The 20,683-nt window shown below is 48.1% G+C and overlaps 1 protein-coding gene across 1 annotated transcript in view; it reads right to left on the bottom strand.

Annotated features, from left to right (window-relative positions):
* LOC135239225 (unconventional myosin-XVIIIb-like) overlaps window positions 1-20,683 on the bottom strand; it is a 53,353-nt gene that overhangs the window by 12,453 nt on the left and 20,217 nt on the right. The window contains exons 10-39 of the mRNA XM_064307741.1: window positions 20,681-20,683; window positions 20,294-20,357; window positions 20,001-20,145; window positions 19,061-19,231; window positions 18,545-18,635; window positions 17,691-17,883; window positions 15,778-15,858; window positions 15,381-15,501; window positions 14,938-15,085; window positions 14,564-14,747; window positions 13,861-13,984; window positions 13,616-13,642; window positions 11,470-11,579; window positions 10,626-10,691; window positions 10,027-10,155; window positions 9,673-9,816; window positions 9,412-9,501; window positions 8,966-9,085; window positions 8,191-8,296; window positions 7,730-7,854; window positions 7,230-7,384; window positions 6,966-7,089; window positions 5,985-6,185; window positions 5,184-5,294; window positions 4,377-4,481; window positions 2,661-2,822; window positions 2,441-2,554; window positions 2,086-2,202; window positions 1,437-1,520; window positions 807-944 (exon numbers count right to left, since the gene is read on the bottom strand). The exon at window positions 20,681-20,683 is cut by the window's right edge and continues 98 nt beyond it. Coding sequence (XP_064163811.1) covers window positions 807-944; window positions 1,437-1,520; window positions 2,086-2,202; window positions 2,441-2,554; window positions 2,661-2,822; window positions 4,377-4,481; window positions 5,184-5,294; window positions 5,985-6,185; window positions 6,966-7,089; window positions 7,230-7,384; window positions 7,730-7,854; window positions 8,191-8,296; window positions 8,966-9,085; window positions 9,412-9,501; window positions 9,673-9,816; window positions 10,027-10,155; window positions 10,626-10,691; window positions 11,470-11,579; window positions 13,616-13,642; window positions 13,861-13,984; window positions 14,564-14,747; window positions 14,938-15,085; window positions 15,381-15,501; window positions 15,778-15,858; window positions 17,691-17,883; window positions 18,545-18,635; window positions 19,061-19,231; window positions 20,001-20,145; window positions 20,294-20,357; window positions 20,681-20,683 — 3,553 coding nt within the window. The remainder of the gene's footprint in view (window positions 1-806; window positions 945-1,436; window positions 1,521-2,085; window positions 2,203-2,440; window positions 2,555-2,660; window positions 2,823-4,376; window positions 4,482-5,183; window positions 5,295-5,984; window positions 6,186-6,965; window positions 7,090-7,229; window positions 7,385-7,729; window positions 7,855-8,190; window positions 8,297-8,965; window positions 9,086-9,411; window positions 9,502-9,672; window positions 9,817-10,026; window positions 10,156-10,625; window positions 10,692-11,469; window positions 11,580-13,615; window positions 13,643-13,860; window positions 13,985-14,563; window positions 14,748-14,937; window positions 15,086-15,380; window positions 15,502-15,777; window positions 15,859-17,690; window positions 17,884-18,544; window positions 18,636-19,060; window positions 19,232-20,000; window positions 20,146-20,293; window positions 20,358-20,680) is intronic.

Here is a 20,683-nt window from a genome sequence, read left to right as displayed (position 1 = left end):
AGGCGAAGCCTGCAAAACAGAAGCTTGGCACAGGTGGAGCCGGAGTCATTTTTCTCTCTGCACTGCTCATTAATATGCATCAGGTGGGCGTGCCCCAACATACAAATCTTTCAGCTGGTACGAGAAAACGCCCTGCGCGCTTTCGCTTCAAACTGCGCACACTTGAATTTTCTTCAAATCTGGAAATGTCCAGTAGCATTACTAGTCCATCTGCCTCATTGCCTGCAGCCCTCCCTATGGATCTGGGACAGCGCGGACGACCAGGCGCTCTCCACCGAAGCGCCTTCTGCCAGCTGCCAGTCCTGCGGGCCGCCAGCTGAACCGCGCAGACCGCAGGCTGCTCGTCCACCAGATGGAGGTGCTGGTGGGCAATGAATTGATTAAAAGCCCAGGGGCTGAAACCCTCCCTCCCTGGGTGACACTGCGGCCTGTTACACTCCTGTGGGTCTGCCGGTCTCAGTCAGCGTAGTCTGGCTGAGATCCCACACTGAGGAAAATATCCGCACACTGGGCCATACTGGAATCTGTGGATCTCTCTCTTTATTGATCTCTGTGAACTTTAACATGGGGATGGACGCATGGGAAAGCAATTATTTTGTTTCGCCTGCTCTGCAAAAAGCTGGCTAAGAATAACGCTCCTATTATTACTGTTCATTAAGGAGAGCCTGCCGCACATGTACATACGCATGTAAGAACGCACACGCACACACACACACATGCGCGCGCGCACACACACACACACACACATACACACACACCCAGATCAAAAAGCGAGGGACACAGAGAGGGAAAGGTCAGGTTCTGACCTCAAACCTCTTGATCTGCCCCCTCTGGAACTCCAGCTTGTTCTCCAGGTCGCAGACCCGGGCTTCCTGCTTGCTCACGATGCTGCGTGCCACAGTGGACGATTCCAGGAACTGCAGCCTGGTCACACTCTGCTGCAGCTGGAGAGAGATAGAGGGAGAGAAAGAGAGAGATAGAGGGAGAGAAAGAGAGAGAGAGAGAGAGAGAGAGAGAGAGAGACAGAAGGAGAAGGAGAAGGGAAAATATAGAGCAATGTAAAAGAGCAAGGAGTAGAGAGGTAAGAAGAGAGGGATGGATAAAGAATGCAAAATTTTGAGAAGAGTGGATTTTGTGCGAAGTGAGAGGTAGTGTGGCCACTTTCAACCAGCAGATGGCAGCACTAACAGTTTTACATTGCACTCAATCGGATCCTCTTGAAGTCTTCACATACTGTATAATATTTCTATTTGGGCTATTATGGCCCAACAACAAGAGAAAACCATCCGTGCAATGTATGCATTCTCCTTCCATGTAAAAACCATGTTTAACGCCTTTTTAGACAAAAGAACATGTGCACTGGCCTTGGCTTCAGGCCTGCTCCAGCCCTGTGAACACGCAGCTCCGGTGATGTGCCTGCACCTCCCCAGTCTTACCTCCTCCTGCAGGCTCTGCTTCTGTTTCTTAGCCTCCTCCAGCTCCGTCTGCAACTCCCGGATCTGAGAGATGTCACTGGAGGACTGGGGTTAAGAAATGTACATTTACACTGATAATAATAATAATAATAATAATAATAATAATAATAATAATAATAATAAACATAATAATAATAATAATAATAATAATAATAATAATTTATATAAAAAGTGCTTTATCGATAACATAAATATTATTATTATTATTATTATTATTATTATTAATAACCCAAATACACTCTACAGACCAGGGAGGACAAAACATACAAAGACTAAAGTGATAGGTGACAGCAAGAGACTAGAAGAGAGGGGAGGAGCCAGAGAGGGTGAAGAAGGGAGAGGAGCAACAGAGGGAGAAAAGGAGGGAGGAGCAAGCGATGAGACTACAGACTGCAGAAAGATCTTAGTTCAAATTCTTTTTTTTTGTGGGACACCAAACAAAAAATATTGATAATGCCACATACACACAATATCACAAAATAAAAACAGTAGAAAATACAACTAACAATTTATGGCAGCAATAAACAATAAAATACTATGTCTTCTGTGCCCACTCAGGTACACACATGCACGCACACACACACACACACACACTCACACACGCAGGTACCTGGGCGATAAGGGCTTTGTGTTTCTTCATCAGCTCATTGAGGTCCTCCTGATCCTCCTCCAGCCTCTTCAGCAGGTCCACCCTCTCATGCTGCAGCTGAGACAGCTGCTCATCCACCTGGGAGAGGGAACCATGGAGCTGAGTGCCCAATCCCCTGGGTCTGCAGGCCCCCTTCACTGGGTCTACAGTTCTCCTTCACTGGGTCCACAGACCCCATCCACTACATCCTTAGCACCCTTTGAGTAGCTGCTCTTTTCCATCTATTCCCCTGTTTTTTTCTCTTTGGCCCTCCCCCATCCTCTCTCTGGCCCCTTACTCTCTCCCCAGCGCTCTCTCTGGCCCCCGCCGCTCTCACCAGGCTCTTGTGCTTGCAGATGCTCTCCAGCTCCAGCTGGGCGTTCTCCAGCTCCATGGCGAGGGTCTTCTGCACGCTCTCCGCCTCTGCCCGCCGCGCCTCGCTCTCCTCCAGCTGGCAGGGAAAAGAGAGAGAAAGCGGACGGTCTGAGGGCGAAGAGAGGGAGAGAGCGAGGGGCAGGCAGACACACCAGGGGCAGCAGCAGGGGGCGGTAGCGCACCTGGAAGTGCAGCCTCTCCATCTGCTCCCTGCCGCCCGGCGGCTGGCCCTGGCCGGGGCTGTCCACGGTGGACAGCAGCAGCTGGGCGTCGCTCAGCAGGGCGTGAGTGCGCTTCAGGTCCCGCCGCAGACGCTTCTCCACGTCGAAATCACGATGGCCCACCTGCACCGGGGAGGGAGGGAGGGAGGGAGGGATGGATGAGGAGTGAATGAGGGAATGAGGGAAGAAGGGAAGGAGAGTGGAAGGGAGAGAGAGGGAAAGGAGGGAATGAGGGAAAGAAAGAGGGGGAGCAAGTGAGGAAATGAGTGAGTGAGTGAGTGAGTAAGTGAGTGCATGAGGGAAGGTGTGACTGAGTGAATGAATGAGTGAGTCAGTCAGTGGGGCCTCAAAGCTAGCTGTTGCAGGCAACACAGCACACAAAACAGCCGCTCTCAGCAGGGCTGGGCTGCACCACAAGGCCTTTCCCATGCCATAGGGTCCCTTCAGCCTTGAGCTTGGGCAGCTTGTGCTGATACAGCATCCTGACACTTGGGGGCTTAGAGGAAAAAAGCCCTTTTCTAAATACGGTTGCATCGTCATGGTGTTGGATCGACAGAGTTCCACCTATCACTCCCGCCATTCAGGATCCACAGGGTAATTAGTAGGAGGGAAATTGATAGATCATTATTTTTTATAGGGAAGAGCACCACTTTTTAAACATGCAGGGGCTGCATAAACCAGTCTGAGTAACAGTAACAGCTAATGATGGAAAAGACGCAGTGACATCGTGGAAGTTATATAACTGCCTCTTCCGCACTGTGGCGAGCCGTGAACTTGCTCTGAGTTTCTTGTGTGAGATTTTCTGAATTCTCCATCTTGTGACTCATGCCATCAGTCAAACAAAAGATAATCTTTCTGACTGTCTGAGGAAAGGGTGCCTGGCAGCTCTCACGACATGTACTGTCTCAGAACAGACAATGCGTCACCAAGACAGGCCTCACTCAGTCGCACTTCACTGTACAACTCTGTGCTGTCAAGCAACCGCCAACAGAAAAGTACAGCAGACTGACAATTCTGGCTCAGGGTCACCGTGTGTTCATTAGTTCAATGTTATGTCTTCATTTGCCACCATTAGTTCAGTGTGATGCCTTTATTTTCCACCACGTGAAGCCTTGGTACCTCCTCATTTATGTTGGTGAAATGCATTGAAATTGATTGAAGTTTATCTTGTGAGGTTGGACAAGATAAACTTATGCAGCATGCCGCACCTTACATGTCATCATCTCATCACGTGACATGTCTTGTTTTATACTTCCTGGTCACAAGGTGTGCGACACTCTGCTATGTTTTATTCCTGGGCCATGTCTGACTCAGCGCACTTGCCTACTATTGAGTATAATTTAGTACAGTTGATGAGAAAGTTAAGAAGGCAAAATTTTCTCTAAGGCTGCTTCCAAAATCACATACCGAAACTTACTTAAAGTTTTTTCCTTTCTTTCAACTACAACAACGACTTGAGAGCACCACCATGCAAGGTCAGAATGTCTTACGTCTATGGTAGGAAAACAGTATGGAGGATATTTTTTGCATACTGCTCATCATGTAATAAAATGTAAGCACTAATCAGTATAGAGTATGCTCAGTAGACAGTACATATTTTGAGTATGGAGTAGTTAGGATGCTGATTCAGACCCTGGGCACAAGGTGAGCCAAGTCCTGCTCCAGGTGTTATGTTACCTGGTCACACAGTGTGGCGATAAGTCCTTCCAGGTCATGCTTCTCATGGACAACCATCTGCTTCTCCTCGTACTCCTGCTCCAGCTGCATCTCCAGCTGCCTCAGCTGCACAGACACACAGACAGCAGAACTTCCTCAGCTGCAGAGAGCTAATGCAGAGCTGAGATAGCTACTGAGCAGCCATAACAATGAGCTGTAGAGAGCTAACAGAAACCTAAGATAGCTACAGGGCAGCCATAACAATGAGGCTGACCATTTTCATACTCCAATGTGGTATACAGCGTGTGCATGTGCTAATCACTATCAGAATTCTTCTGACACCAATCGGATTACAGACATCCTAGACCAGGAAAAATGTCAGGTTATCTGGATGCTCTGAGAGACTGAGCGTATGGATTCAAGACTACCTATAACGGCCACAATCTTGTAGTTCTGATTTACAAAGAATCTGTCCAACTGATCATTATCAGATGTGGATTGACTTAGTGAATGGGACAGGCTCGCCAGATGATTTCAGGAACTGCAGATATGGGGCTGATCACAGCAGAATGTGCGCACTGGTTTGCATCAAGCAAGCACAGAGAGGCTCTCCCTAGTAGCTACTAGCAGCCTTGTCTTTCTCCCTCTCTCAATGTGACATGGATCCCTTTTCCTCTCCTTTGCCTCTTTATCTGTCTGATGTCGCTCCTCTCTCCTACCATTTCAACCCCCACCTCCCTCTGTTTCTCTAAATCCTCCCTCCATCACTCAGCCTACCCCTGCAGCTCTTAGGTTCCACCCCCTGCCCCCCTCCCTTCCAGAATTTACCCGTCTTTGTGAAGCTTTCTGAACGTCTTCCAGCTCCTCCTCTTTGTCCTCCAGCTCCTTCTGATGGATTTGTTTCATTCTCTCCATTTCCATCTCGAAGCGCAGATGCATCTGGAGGATAGAGCGGTAGTGAGATAAGGAAAGGAGAAAAAGAAAATGAATGTGAAAACAACAGAGAGAGATTTAGTGCATCACAGCATTATTGCTTTCTTAATACGTTGGTATGGTGTGTCATCAGTGTACCAGCATTTTGCTAGTGTACCAGCGTCATTGTTTTGTCAGTGCATAATAATCAGTGTCTAATCAGTGTACAAGGAACAGTGTTATATCTGTGTACCAGTGTCATTGTTTTGTCAGTGAATGATAATCAGTGTTTTGTTGGTGTTTGGTGACCAGTGTTTTCTCAGTGAATGATGATCAGTGTTTTGTCAGTGTACCAGTGTCACTGTTTATTCAGTGTATGATGATCAGTGTAGCATTGTCAGTGCTCACTCAGTGTATGATGATCGGTGTTTTGTCAGTGTACCAGTGTCACTGTTTATTCAGTGTATGATGATCAGTGTTTTGTCAGTGTAGCATTGTCAGTGCTCACTCAGTGTATGATGATCGGTGTTTTGTCAGTGTACCAGTGTCAGTGCTCACACAGTGTATGATGATCAGTGTTTTCTCAGTGTATGATGATCAGTGTTTTCTCAGTGTACCAGTGTCAGTGTTTTCTCAGTGTATGATGATCAGTGTTTTGTCAGTGTACCAGCGTCAGTGTTTACTCAGTGCATGATGATCAGTGTTTTGTGGACCGACCTGCTGCTGCTGCTGTATCTTGCTGGTGAGCTGGCTGATCTCCTGGTTGCGCTCTTTCTCCTGGCTTTCCAGCTCCCTCAGCTGCTGCTTGAGGGCGGGCAGGGAGTCCGTGCTGAGCCCCATGGGTACAGTCAGGTCTCTGATCTGGGCGCACAGCTCCTCCTTCTGCTGCTGGAGGCGCCTCACCTCCGCCTGGCTCTCCTGGGGAGACGGAGACAGCAGGTACTGGGTCTGTACTGGGTCTGTACTGGGTCTGTACCTGCAGGCTGTGCTTTAGTGTTAGCACACAGTGCACGGTCTGTACTGGGTCTGTACTGGGTCTGTACCTGCAGGCTGTGCTTTAGTGTTAGCACACAGTGAAGAGTCTGTACTGGGTCTGTACCTGCAGGCTGTGCTTTAGTTTTAGCACACAGTGTCTGTACTGGGTTAGAGTTGCCAGATTTAGAATTAGTCAAAACCAGACAACAAGTACAGCAGGAAGCTGAATTGCAAATGAGGTGGGGGGCTGCCAGAACCAATGGCGGACCGGGGGTTTGGTGCGACGTGAATTCATTATAAGCTAATGGTAGATTTGTTTCATCAATTACTCAGACCCGATATTACATTGTCCAGTTGGGATCAAAAACTGGACCTGTACAAAAAAAATGTGAAAACCAGATATTTAGGTCTAAACCCAGGCATCTGGCAACCTTATACTGGGGCTATACCGGCAGGCTGTGCTTTAGTGTTAGCACACAGTGCACGGTCTGTACTGGGTCTGTACCTGCAGGCTGTGCTTTAGTGTTAGCACACAGTGCACGGTCTGTACTGGGTCTGTACCTGCAGGCTGTGCTTTAGTGTTAGCACACAGTGCAGGGTCTGTACTGGGTCTGTACCTGCAGGCAGCACTGTAGTGCTAATACACAGTTTAGGGTCTATGGGCCTACTGTGTCTGTATGTTCAGGTTGTGCTGTAGCATTAGCCGTGACTTATGGCCTGTACCTGCAGGCTGTGCTGTAGGGTTAGCAGCTTCCCGCTCAGCACTGTGCTCTCCTGGATCACCTTCTCCTTAAGCTCCCGCTCATTATCAGCCTCCTCCAGAGCCTGGGTCAGCTCACTGTCAAACCTGTGTGGGACGCGCACACACACACACACACACACACACAACATGTATGCACACATTAACTTTGTCAAAGAACTTTGTCAAGAATGCTAGATGCTAGCTAGTGAGACACAAAGACAGAGACAGAATCTGCTAGAACAGACCTCCTCTGCTTCCTGTCCAGGTCATGGGCACGGTTCTGTAAGCTGTCCGTCAAAACGCGAGCATCCTGGAGGTCAGAGGTCACCCGTCGACAATGCCGCTTCAGTTCAATCACGCTCCGCTTGGACTGCTCCAGCTGAGACTGCAGCTCCATCACCTGCCCCATGGGGGAGACAAAGAGGCCTCAGAGAACACCTGCAGTCTCTGTGAGGCAGTGTGCTCGCGCCCCACACAGCCTCCGCCTCTGCTTCAGCTGCAGTGGGAAGAGCTGGGAAACACAAGCCCTTCCGGGAAGCCGTAATGCCGCAGTTCAGAAGCAAAGCAGCCGTAATGTTTGTGAAGAATACTTTTGACGGTTCCCAGAGAAGACCCAAGTTCCCAAGGCTGCCACTGCATGTGTGATTGAGGAGAGGTGATCAGTAAACTACAGAGGGCAGTCTACAGGAGCAGCCATCGGTGAAAACGTGGACAGGAAGAGCGGGCGGCCAGGGTCGGAACGCACCTTGCTTTCCAGCTGCGCCCGGGCCTCCCTGTCGGCCTCCTGCCGCTCCTCGCTCTGCCGCAGCCTGCGCCGCAGGAACTCCACCTCGGTCTGCGCACATTCCAGCTGCAGCTGCGTCTCACTCTCTGAGCACGGGGGGGGGGCAGGTTAAGAGGGGTCCTTACGACTGTGCTCGGACTCTAATTGTGGTCTAATGCATCTGTGCTGCACATCTGTGAGAAATCTCTGACTTTGTACTCTACTGTGTCCGTATGGCACAGTTATGCAAAATATCGGACTGTGTTCTACTGCGTGTGTACTGTGTAGCTGTAAACAGACCAGGCAGGGTCATTGTGCTGTACTGTGCCTGTCCTAAGTATCCGTGAAGACACTGAGCTGGGTCAGTGTGTTGTGCAGATATGATGAGATTGGATCTGTGCATCGTCATGTCTGTGTATCACAGCCGTGTGTCACACTGTTACCTGTCCCCACTGCCCCCTTCGACTCCTTGCTTTTGGCCTGCTGTTTCTCTTCCTCCAGCTGTTTCTCCAGACTGTCGATAGTGATCTTACACTGGTCCAGCCGTCCCTGGATGCACAGAGAGGGGAATTCAGGTGATTCAATTTAAAAGTTTTAAATTGTAAAAGTTTTGGTCAACCACACCAGATTCTGATTTTTTACATGTGAAAGATTGTTATCCATTTTCTATTTTGGCCTTAGTCGGAATCACAGGAACCATGATATGATCTGAAGACATGATGATGTCTTGATACAGATATCAGGAAAAATCTAATTTTCCAGAAAATTTGATAGAACAGAGATCCTGCTGTGCAATTTGATGAAATAAATAGGTGAGTGTGTATGTGTGTGAGTGTCTGTGAGTGTGTATATGAGTGTGTATGTGTGTGAGTGTGTATGTTGTGAGTGTGAGTGTGTTTGTGAGTGCGTGTATGTGAATACATGTGAGTGTCTATGCGTGTGTGTGTATTTGCGTGTATATACATGTGTATGTGTATGTGAGTGTGTATGTGTGCATGTGTGAGTTTACAGTATGTGTACGGGTGAATGTGTGTGTATATGTTCGCATGTTTGAGTGTGTACAGTATGTGTGCGAGTGTATGTGTGTGTGTGTACATGTGTGCATGTGTGAGTGTGTACAGTATGTGTGCGAGTGTATGTGTGCATGTGTGAGTGTGTACAGTATGAGTGTGAGTGTGTGTGAGCATGTGTCAGTATGTCAGTGTGAGAGAGCAGCACCTGTAGCTCCTTGTTCTCCTTGCTGAGACGAAGCCTCTCTGCTCGCTCTGTGTCCAGCGCCTGGCTCACTGCCTCCCCTCTGAACCTCTCATCACTGAGATCAGAGGACAGCGCTGTCACCTGCATGCACACACACACACACACACACACACACACACACACAGAGGGAGGAAGAGGATGAGAGACAGCAGATGGGAAAGAAAGCCAGAAATCTGTAAACACCCACGAAACACACCAAATTGTACAGAATGTCACATGACCATTTTGGCTCTTCCTGTCTGGTGCTCTTTGATATAGAGACAGGAAAATACACAAAAATGAATTGAAAAAGACATTCAAGAGCGGAGAGAATAATGAATAACGCTCCTATGTTTCACCCTCTAACTAGGGTAAGCGCATTTGACCCATGTTTGTGTTAAACTGAACTCGGTGTGTTCAGGTGGTACCTTCGTCTCCAGGCTATCCGCGCTCTGTCTGAGCTCACTCCTGTCCTTCTCAGACTTCTCTAGCCGTCGCCTCAAAGCACAAATCTCATCCTAGAACCCCAGACATAGAGTAGCATCAGTGCTATTGCTAATCATACCTTTTATGTCCATGCCTTACAACTGTTCAGCTTTGAAAGTTTATAAATGGGAGTCATGGAGTAACTCCTGTGCTTAGCAGAAATCTCATGTAAATCCACTGAGCATTAATGGCGCAATCCACACCTCCTTTGCACGGAACTTCTGGTCATCGATGTTGACGTCCAGCAGGGGGCGCACTTTGCACAGGAGTCTCCACCAGCTCCATTTCCTCACAGCACCGAGAGTTCGCACGTTCCTTTGAATACAGCTGAGGGCCATTTGCTGCACCTGGGTGAACCGGCAAACACCTGGGCATCACGCCTGCGTGGCCTCCTTCCCATCATGCATCACACCAATATGCCATCGTAGTGGCACAGTTGCCCATTACGCCAGTAACGGAATTATCAGAAACAGCTAAAAGCCAGTTTAGGTTTCTGGAAAGTAACGGGCTGGACACAGCTGAAGCGTGGCTGCAGCACAGCCTGGGCAGATTCTCACCTTCATGCGGCGGTATCTCTGCCTGGCCAGATGCCCCAGGCAGGCGGCCTGCAGCAGAACCAGCCAACCGCTCACCAGCTGGTCCCTCTGCTGCTCCAGGTAGCGCAGGATGCCTCGCTTCATAAACACCTGTGGGACAGGCAGGGAGGCGCGGGGAGAGGGCGGACTCAGTGCGTCGCAATGCAATTATTGCTCTCCGTCTTAGGTCACCAGTGATTCAGTGAGTCGCAATGTGTCACTGAACTTCACTGACACAGGGGCTCACTCAGTGAATTCTATACTCTCGGTGACTCACGGAGTTACTGCGTAAAAGAGCCTCAGATAACTCCGTTCTGTGTGTCAGTGGCTTTATGTATTTCAGCCAGGCAGAATCAGAGGGGTCACTGTCAGTTTCACACACAACTTATCCAGAGTGACTGGGTGACACAGTGAGCACTTTTCATGGTGTGAACCGGTTCAAGCAGGACAAAGCATCAAAGCGGTAACAGTCAGCTGTGGAGCATCCGTCGTTGTCAGAGTGGCTGTTACTGACCAGTCAGTACTTCAGTACAGTCAGTCAGTGACTGAAGCTCATTATTTCACTCGCTGGCCAGTCTTACCCTGCTCACTCCAAGAACAATGCTTTTCTTATCCAGGTCCAGCTCGATCAACAGCTCTTCCACTGCCTGAGAACGAACAAGAGGGGGGGGGGGGAGCAATTTTGTATTATAAAACAGAGGAACAATTTAAGCAATATACAACCACCATAGCTAAATTACAAGACTAGACACGTCCAGGCCGGCAATGATCAAACAACAACAACAACAACAGCGAGCATAAAGCAAGAAAGAAAAATTCTGGCGCGCAACTACCAGCAACGAAAGTGACACAGTAAAACAGCAACAGTAAAAAATAAATAATATCCTATAAAGAGTGGCAACAGCAGCCTGACCAAGCAAAAGAAAACCAAAACAAGCTAGCACACAAACACGAGCGAATACCAGATCTCAATATCCCGTTTCTGTCACAGATATTGTTTCCATTTCCTAGCAGCATCTCTGCCTTTGCTCCCAAAGCTTCTTTTTAGTGATAGATAAAGAAAGATATAAATTAGTCTATGCATAACTGTTGGTCAAAAGTCTTTAAAATAAATAACTTGACAAGCAACACAATAGCATTCAGTAATGCATCCTGGCCATAATGATCTCCCCAAATAATCATAAGGCTGCTTGCACAGACAGGCAGTCTGCCACCTGCTGCTCAAAAGGAGGCAACAGAAGGAGGTGCACTGTGAACCGCAATCGGGTGAGTGAGGACACAGAGACTCAAGAACACACGCGTGCACGCACGCCTGCATGTGTGCACGTGTGTCTGTGTACCGGCATGCATGAGAGGACGATGTGCGTGCGTGCATGTGTAAGTGCGCGCGCGCGCGTGTGTGTGTCTGTTGGTGGAGGGGCTCACCTTCCTCTCGTCTGGGGTGATGAAGACAGAGCCGTATCGCTTCATAACCGGTGGCGACAGGGCCTGGAAACGGCAGCGGAAATCACTGAGAGACATGTGATCAGGATAGCCTGACAGAGGGAGGGGAGAGAGAGAGAGAGAGAGAGAGAGAGAGATAGAGAGAGAGAGAGAGAGAGAGAGAGAGAGATAGAGGGAGAAATAATGATGTAGTGACTTCACGGGGAATCTGTAGCACATGCCGGCCTCATTACACATTCTTTAGATATCAGCAAAATTCTGAAACACGACTGCAGATCCTCCATGGATAATTTTCAATTAAACATCTCCCCAGGTCTATGGTCAGTGACCTGGACCCATATGAATTTGCATGCAGACCAGGTTGCAGTGCTGAAGATGAGATTGTCACAGTCCTTCATTTTGTTGATACACACCTAGACAGACAGCAACCCACATACAGTATGCAAGGATTCTCTGTCTAGACCTTTCATCAGCGTTTAACACAATATGTTATTCAATGGTTAAAGATGAAACAATTCAAGGTCAATCCATATCTGATTCACTAGCAGGGTACATTTTTTTATTAACAGAAGACTGAGGGTTAGGGTTAACATTAGCCCTTCTGTCTGCAGGGTACCCAACTACTTCAGTTCATCGCTACTCTTTACCCTGAACACAAATGACTGTATCACTTCAACACCAAACCATTTCATGATTATGTACTCAAATGACACCATGCTGATCGAAGGTTCAGCCAAGCCCAAACACAAAGTTGCTGAGCTCATTGACAGGTGTGTTAAGAACTTTTTAATTGTTAACGCAAAAAAGACAGAGGAAACAATGTTTGGCCTTTCACAAGATAAATACCCCTCTCCAGTACTAATTCACAATGAGACAATTAAGCAGGTATCATCCTATAGATATCTGAGAGTTTCTGTAGACTCCACTCTATCTTCGGCCACACATACTTACTGCAGTATATACGTACAAAAGCACAGCATCCATTTCCTTTGTAGATTAAGATCCTTTGGAGCAAGCAGGCACATTCTGACAGTGCCTTTCAGCTCCACATTTCAGAGCACACTGAATTATGGAGTCACTGCCTGGCACAATAGACTCCCAGAACGACTCAAACCAAAGCTATTCAGACTTCTTAAAGTACATTCTAAGCTTGTGGGGGAGTCACAAGGACAGATATTTCAAAAGGAGCACAATAAGAGAATGGTGAGATTGACAGATAATATTGCCAGTAACACCTCCCATGTGTAACATTCAGAGATTCAGCTCATGTCATCAGGGAGTCCCACAGCACAGACACAGAAGATTCCAGCACTCTTCTGTCCCAGAATCCATTCAAATGTTGAATGTGAGGTCCAACATTGTGATATATTTTTGAGGGGTTAATCATGAAATATTCATGAGGATGCAATATCTGTATGTTTTTTGCGGACGTCTGATCTGTCTTTCATGTTTGTAACTATGTAAATCTTTGCTGCTTAATGATGCAAAATATATTTCTATTTAATCAGGCAGTTAAGTATTATTGCATCGTATCATATCATACCCAATACCATATGAAACCAATTTTGTTCTGAATATTGGTGAAAATTAATATTTATCATTAAAAAGATGAACTGGGCTCAATGTGCTTATAATACTGAAAATAACAAGAAAAATACTGTTGGCCAAAAAGACTGAAATGTCAATATTGCCTTCTCTATGTGTTTTAGCCTGTTGTGTTTTAAGAGAATGTGTAACTTAAATGTGACACAACTGAAAAATTTCTGAAACATCCTCTGTTCAGTTTTTGTTTTGTTTTGCATTCTGTTTTTCATCATGCATGTAGGGTTGTTATCATTGCGTAGCATTTCGTTTGTTCATTATTTAGCTTCTGTTTACAAGAGTGCTATGAGTGTTACAAATCCTCTTGTCATGCAAATAAGAGAGCAAGAGGTAGAGAGAGATGTACTGCAACTAAAATAAATGTGACTTTGCCTATTTAGGCAATTGCTTTCGTCAGATCACTGGGGCAACCAGGAACATACAGTGCAGATGAATGCACACTTGAGTCAGTGGAACACACACACGCACACACACACACACGTCGGCCAGTGCACACAACTGACTCACAGAGGAGCCGCTGAGCAGCTGGTCTGAGTCACACGGCAGGTTGGGGCTCTGTGACTAACACACCCTCACAGTAGCCCACCGGCCGGCCCTGCATCCGCGCCGACCGGCCCTGCACCCGCGCCGACCGCGCCGCCGAGCGGCCCTGCACCCGTGCCGACCGGGCCGCCGACCGGCCCTGCACCCGCGCCGACCCGCGGCGGCCTGCACCCTGCCGACGGCGCCGCCGGGCGCGAACCCGCCTCACCTGTGCGGTACGCTGGCGACGGATGTGGGCGGAGCCCAGCTGAGCGCGGAGCGAGGGGACGTCGAGCCCCCCGCCGTCCGTCTTGGCGCTCGCGCACTGCAGGAACACAGGCCTGGCGCGGCGGATGAGGTTTATCAGCGCGTCCTTCACGGAGGGAGAGAGAGATGAAGCATCAGTACCGCCGCCTCGCATTCATCGCGCCCGCGTGGCCGCTTCTCATTCGCCATCATTCGCTTCCTGGATGTTCTTTATTGCTGCTGTGTCAGTTATATTTCAATTATGTTCTGCTCCGTTGCTAATTGGCTTTTTAAATGCGTGAGTTGGATGTGAGGAAATGTGTGTATCGGGTAAGGTTAAATGTGTGTGGGGAGTGGAAATGAGCGTGGGAACATCACCACCTTCAGGTTGATGTGAGTGTATCTGGGTAATAGCGTACATGTGGGGTAAATGAATGTGGGGTAAATGTGTATACATGGGTAAATGTGCATATGTGGGGTGAATGTGTCCATTTGGGGGAAATGTGCATATGTGGGGTAAATGTATAAATGTTTGTAGTATAGACTTTATGTGGGTAAAGAATATATGTTTGTAAATGTGTATATATGGTTAAATGTATATATATGTGTGTAAATGTGTACAGTACATGTGGGGAAATGATAATGTACATATGCAGGTAAATGCGTATGGGAGAGGGAGTGGAGTGAATGTGTGCTTTATTCTCACCGCCTGCAGTTTGACAGAGATGCACAGGGAGTGCCTCCTGATGGCTGCCAGCCCCCCGCTGAAGGTCTTCCTGACGGTGCCACTCCTCTCCAGCGACCGCTGAGACCCCCCCTCAATCCCCCCGAGGCCTCGGCACAGAGGGGGCACTGAGGCCCGGGGCCCGAAGAGGGCCTTTACCACTCCACTGAGAGAAAGAGAGAGCGAGAAAGAGAGAGAGAGAGAGCGTGAGTAAGAGATGCAGAGAATTAATGATGCAGTGGGAAAAGAATGACAAATTACTCACACGCTTTCAAATGTAAAAAAACTTCATCCAAATATGTGATAGTGGAAGAAGTTAGAGGGATAAAAACACACACACACACACAGTCACTTACATGGTTGAGTTCTGAAGCAGTGAAGAGGCATTGAGGGCAGATGGATTGTGCTGGATCAGACTGAACCAGCCAGACAGGTCGTACCGGATCGGGTCAGAACCCAGGTGGTGGGCAATCTCACACTGCAGGGGCTGCTCACACTGTCGGACTGAGCAACAGAGGGAGGGGGGGCGGGGTGGTCAGGAGCTATATCCAAACGGGCTGCTCTACTACTGACGTTCGCTCATCGTTCTTCCTCAAGTACTGACACATCTTCGACTGTTTATCTCCAGTACTGATGCACCCACACCCGTTTAACGTAAGTACTGACACACCATCGCCTGTTTATCTCAAGTACTGACACACCAAAGTACTAACAAACTGTCACCTGCTTGTCCCAAGTACTGATGCACCAAAGTACTGAAACCTTCATCTGTTTCACCAAAGTACTGATTCACCCTCACCTGTTTCACCAAAGTACTGACACACCCTCTCAAGGACAGTGTTTTCGGTGGATCCGGGTGTGGCCATTTCTTCATCCAGCACCCACAGAAGACCCCTGGGATCTCCCTCTGCCGCCCGCACCTGAACGAGGGATTGGGAATGAGTGCAACAACTGAAATGACATCATTTACAAGTCTCCATCTCTGAATCACTGTGATCAGCTCAACGCTCGGTCCTACAGGAATAAACAGCCAAACACTCAACTGATTATAACAGCCCCTGGTATTGTACAGTCTGGTATAATGGCTGGTAACCGGGCTTGTAACAGGCTGCAGGTTTAATTCCCAGGTGAGACACTACTGCTGTACGCCTGGGCATGTTACTTAGCCTGAAGTCATTCCGGGAAGGTCCGGTTACCTGGAGCGCTGGTAGGTCGATGGCAGACACAACCTGAGCTGGGCTGCTTTCTGGAGTCCCAAAATCCACGGGGACCTTCTCCTGGAAATGAGCAGAATGATCGCATCATCCACATCACTGATAGTACTGCCTGCATTTTCATCTCAAAACGAATAAATCTACAAATGCCGTAAAACCGTAATCAGGAGTATAGCCGTCTTCAGAACAGTCTTCCGACAGCGTTGGGTTCTGACAACGTCCAGGCTGAGTGAGTTTGCATCATGCGCACTATAACAGCGCATTACAACAGAAATACACTGAAAGAACCTCTCTGGGTTAAAGTTAGGTCCTGAGCAATACAAATAAAAAAGCAATAGCCCCCCATCCTCCCCCAATTCTCACTAGTGCAAAACTTTGTAGCTTGCAGGGAGAATGAGTGAGAGCGTACTCAAAGCTATAAAAACACTAAAGAAATAACACTGTTTTTCATCTTTAATAACCCCCTCCTTTCCACTTTCCACTGCCCGGTACCATTAAAAAGGCATTAGAAATGATGAGTACGGTACACTCTTTATGTTAGCAGTAAAAGCCTTGTATATTTCACATTGCAGTGCTCAGTGCTATTGTTCTAGATTCAGTGAGCATGCTAAGGGCAATTTCCACTTTTACAGACAATCAAAATAGTTTAATCCCTTCTGCTAGAAGCTGGGAAAGGACTTGGATGAGTACCAGGCCTTTTGAAAATGCTTTGAGCTGAATGAGAGCCCACAATATAAAAAGGCTAAAATGTGACTATGCAAGAGACCTTCATCGTGCCAAAAACTGTCAGCACCGCTGTAGTACTATGTCTACATGTCAACAAAATATTCAGAAGAGCAGAAATAGGGGCTGTGCGTGTCTGAATTCAATTTAAGCTTTTGGCAAACCTGCTGTTTTCCCCCTGTGCAGTTTATTCAGGTGAAACTAAGATCTAGTACTGCACTGTATATCATAACAATCTGCGTATGCTCAAAGAGGTGCTTCACAATGTTTGCGAATGGAGACTTTAGTCATGGCAGCAATAGTTGCATGTATTGGCCAAGCTTTCGAGAGTGTTCATGTGCATTTACGTGTATGCCCATGTACATTTGGGTACAGTACGCAGTGGCATTAGTTGCAACAATACCAAGAGTGTATGCCTTAGATCAGTGTATGTATGTGACTATGTGTGCATGCTGTATGCGGTATGTGCATGTGTGTGCGTGCACATGTATGCAAGCATGCGCGTGCGTGTTTGTGTGTATGTATGTGTGCGTGTGTGTGTGTGCACGCTTGTATGTGTGCAAGCATGCAGTGACCCTAGACAGGGTGTGAGCACCAGTGTGTAGCGCTCCAGCGTCTGTGTGAATGTGTGTGTGTGTGTGCGCGCACGCGTGAGACCCTAGACAGGGTGTGAGTACCAGTGCGTAGCGGTCCAGCGTCTGTGTGAAAGTGTGTGTGTGTGTGTGTGTGGGTGTGTGCGCACGCGTGTGAGACCCTAGACAGGGTGTGAGTACCAGTGCGTAGCGGTCCAGCGTCTGTGTGAAAGTGTGTGTGTGTGTGTGTGGGTGTGTGCGCACGCGTGTGAGACCCTAGACAGGGTGTGAGTACCAGTGCGTAGCAGTCCAGCGTCTGTGTGAAAGTGTGTGTGTGGGTGTGTGTGGGTGTGTGCGCACGTGTGTGAGACCCTAGACAGGGTGTGAGTACCAGTGCGTAGCACTCCAGCGTCTGTGTGAAAGTGTGTGTGTGTGTGTGTGTGTGGGTGTGTGCGCACGCGTGTGAGACCCTAGACAGGGTGTGAGCACCAGTGCATAGTGGTCCAGCGTCTGTGTGAAAGTGTGTGTGTGTGTGTGTGTGTGTTGTGGGTGTGTGTGTGTGTGCGCGCACGCGTGAGACCCTAGACAGGGTGTGAGTACCAGTGCGTAGCGGTCCAGCGTCTGTGTGAAGGTGTGTGTGTAGTGGTGTTCCAGAAGCCTCTCCTGCAGGTAGTTGTGGCAGAGCTCAGAGAACCCGGCCGCCCTCTCCTCCCCTCCGTGCCGGGGGCTGCGCAGGCCAGGAGTATCCACCATGATCACAGAGGCCAGGGTCAGCTGCTGGGAGCTCAGGCCCCTGTGGAGGACGGGGAAGACGGGGAGAGCATAAGGAAAGGCCCAGGCTTAAAAATCTAAATAAGGCCTCAAGCACAATGTTAGACAGTCTCCCAGAAGTTTCGAGATTCTCCTGCTGTTGATTTCCATTTCATTTTTATTTGTATAGGGCTTTTTACAGAGACACTGTCACAAAAAGGCTTTACGGGAAAATTGGAAACAAGAAAAATAGGAAAATGGGAAAGACCGAACTAGAACAACCAAAAACAGCCAAGTGAGGAAAAAAAAAACTCAAGGGGAAGTAACGAAAAAAATTCCACAGTGGAAACAAATCTCAGGAGAAACCCAGCGTAGGTGGGAGCCAGTTCTATAATAGTCAGCCCAGTATCAGTGGTGAAAGTGGCAAAGGCACAAATGGTAATATGCGATGTTAGGGATAATTCAACTGGACCAATAATTACAGTGGTTGGGCAGATTATTCTAGCCCAGGGTATTAGATGTGAAAAAAGACATTCCATTTTTAAACTCAATTGTAAATGAAATGAAATCTCCTGGAAATGGTTTGCTCTTATGAAACACCTGTTTTACCGGAATCTCACAGCTTCATCAGTTCTCTCATACAGTACAAAAGATTAGAGTTCTCATTGTGTCATTGTAGGAGACACGGTGGAAAGGCTGAGTACCTGTTTATGAGAGAGACGATGGCAGTGAAGAGCTCTTCATACAGGCCACTGGCCATACCATCCACACACTGTGAGGCACTCAGCCTGGGGCCTGCAACAGAGCACTGTACTGAGAGACTGAAACACACAAATATGCACACTCGTATTGTACACACACACATGTACACACACACACACAGGCAGGCACACACACACACACGTACTCGTACTCACATATATGCACACACACACACACTTTGAAACTAGGCCTATTCACAGAACCCTGCTTTGATTAAATACACACACGCACACACATGTAGACACCCACTTATGCATGCAAAATACACTTATGCACAAACACGCCCCCCACCCACACACTGAAGCATATCAATTCAGCATTATTTACAGAGGAAACTCTAATCCAGCAGAAAAACTGCATTTGCAGAGCACCCTGTTTGTGTGTATTTCCTTGTGTTTAGGCATTTACAGCCAGAACTCTCCCCCACAAGCCTCCCTCTCACACGCCTATGATCTCACCCTCCTCCGAGCCCTCTGGCGCATGCCGCTCTCTGATGCCCCCTGTGGCCTTCTGCAGTAACTGCCGAAGGTGGTGCTTGAAGACAGCAGTGTGAAGATCTTCCCCCTCACAGCCAATCACAGTGCTCGCCAGCTTGGCGCTTTCAAAACTCACAAACTGCCGACGCCCCACTGGGAAAGAAGAGCAGCTCCAGTAAGAGAAACTGGGGCTCACAGAGCAGTTGATAAAGTGACTGGGACACAGACTGACTGAAACACTGACTGACCTCATAACTGACTAACACACTGACACAGGCACTGACTGATGTTGTGAATGGTGTGGACAAGGATCGACTGACGTCATGACTGACACACAAGCTTAGTGACCAACTAGTGCATTCTCATTCCCTGACTGAAACAGACGTGACCCGACATAACTGAAAGAGAATGATCCAAAGACTGACAGATGAAATTGCGTGATATAAAACCCTGTATTTTACACTTCCTTGTGTAAAAGTCTCAGCACAACACCATATAATGGATCGTGCAGAACAGGAAGAGTGTCTTTATCCAATTACAGTAAGATTACTCAAGTGAAAAATCAGCTATTCTTTTTTGTGTGATGTGAATGAGGTCATTTCTGTTTTGTGAGACTGTTTTGTAGAAAGTAAGGTAAGAGGAAGAAAATGAGTATGACATTCATACCTGTAAAATCTTTTTAAGAGCATGATTTATTGAGTCAAAACACTCATTTGGCAGAACATTATTTAAATGAGGGAATTCAATGTTTTTGCCTGAATTACTCGTTTCTGCTTTCTCTGAATGGTGTGTTCATGCAAACCTCTGAAACGCAGGGAAGAAAGCCGAAGTTATACATTCCTCATGTGGAGAGATGGGCAGAGAGACCCTATATCCGTGCTGCTGCACCTCAGACTGTACCACATTCAAGGTCCATCCTCACCTTTGCACGCCCCTGCCGCACCCAGATGGTATATCCCAGCCAGCACATGCCAGATTGCGCGCTGTTCATTGGCTGAGAAGCCCAGGGTCTCCATGGCAACAGTCAGCTTTGCAAAGGCCACTGACGCCTTCTGTCTCTCCTCCACCTGAGAGAGAGAGAGAGAGAGAGAAAGAGAGAGTACACTAAATCAAAGATCATTTTTTCATGACATGGGTCAGGAGGGTACATGCATAAACTAAGCTGGCATTCATCCCTCCAGACCGCACGTGGAGATGTCAGCAGGGTGCTGCTACCTTGGTCGGTGGCGAGATGCCGAATGAGTTGGCCTCAGGCAGCTGGTGGAGAAAGAGCTCAGTCCTGCGGGGGCAGTAGAACAGGCAGAGTTAAACACACGCCGGACCCTCACCTCAAACGCCCAGCTGGGGAGATTCCTCTCATCAAACAGCTTACTGTCCTCCCACTCACATACTTACTCAAATGTGCGCACGCGTGTAAACTCACACACACACACACCGGGGCGCACACACACACACACACACACACACACACACACACGGGCACACACACACACACACACACACACACACACACACACACACACGCAGCATGGAAATCAGCCCGCAGAATGAGCAGCGAGCGTTTCCCTGCTGTGAAGGCGGTGGTGGCCGTGCTTCACTGACCTC

This window comes from Anguilla rostrata, chromosome 14 (assembly GCF_018555375.3).
Source record: "Anguilla rostrata isolate EN2019 chromosome 14, ASM1855537v3, whole genome shotgun sequence".
In the NCBI taxonomy this organism is placed as follows: Eukaryota; Metazoa; Chordata; class Actinopteri; order Anguilliformes; family Anguillidae; genus Anguilla; species Anguilla rostrata.
This window is presented reverse-complemented; position numbering and strand designations above follow the sequence as displayed.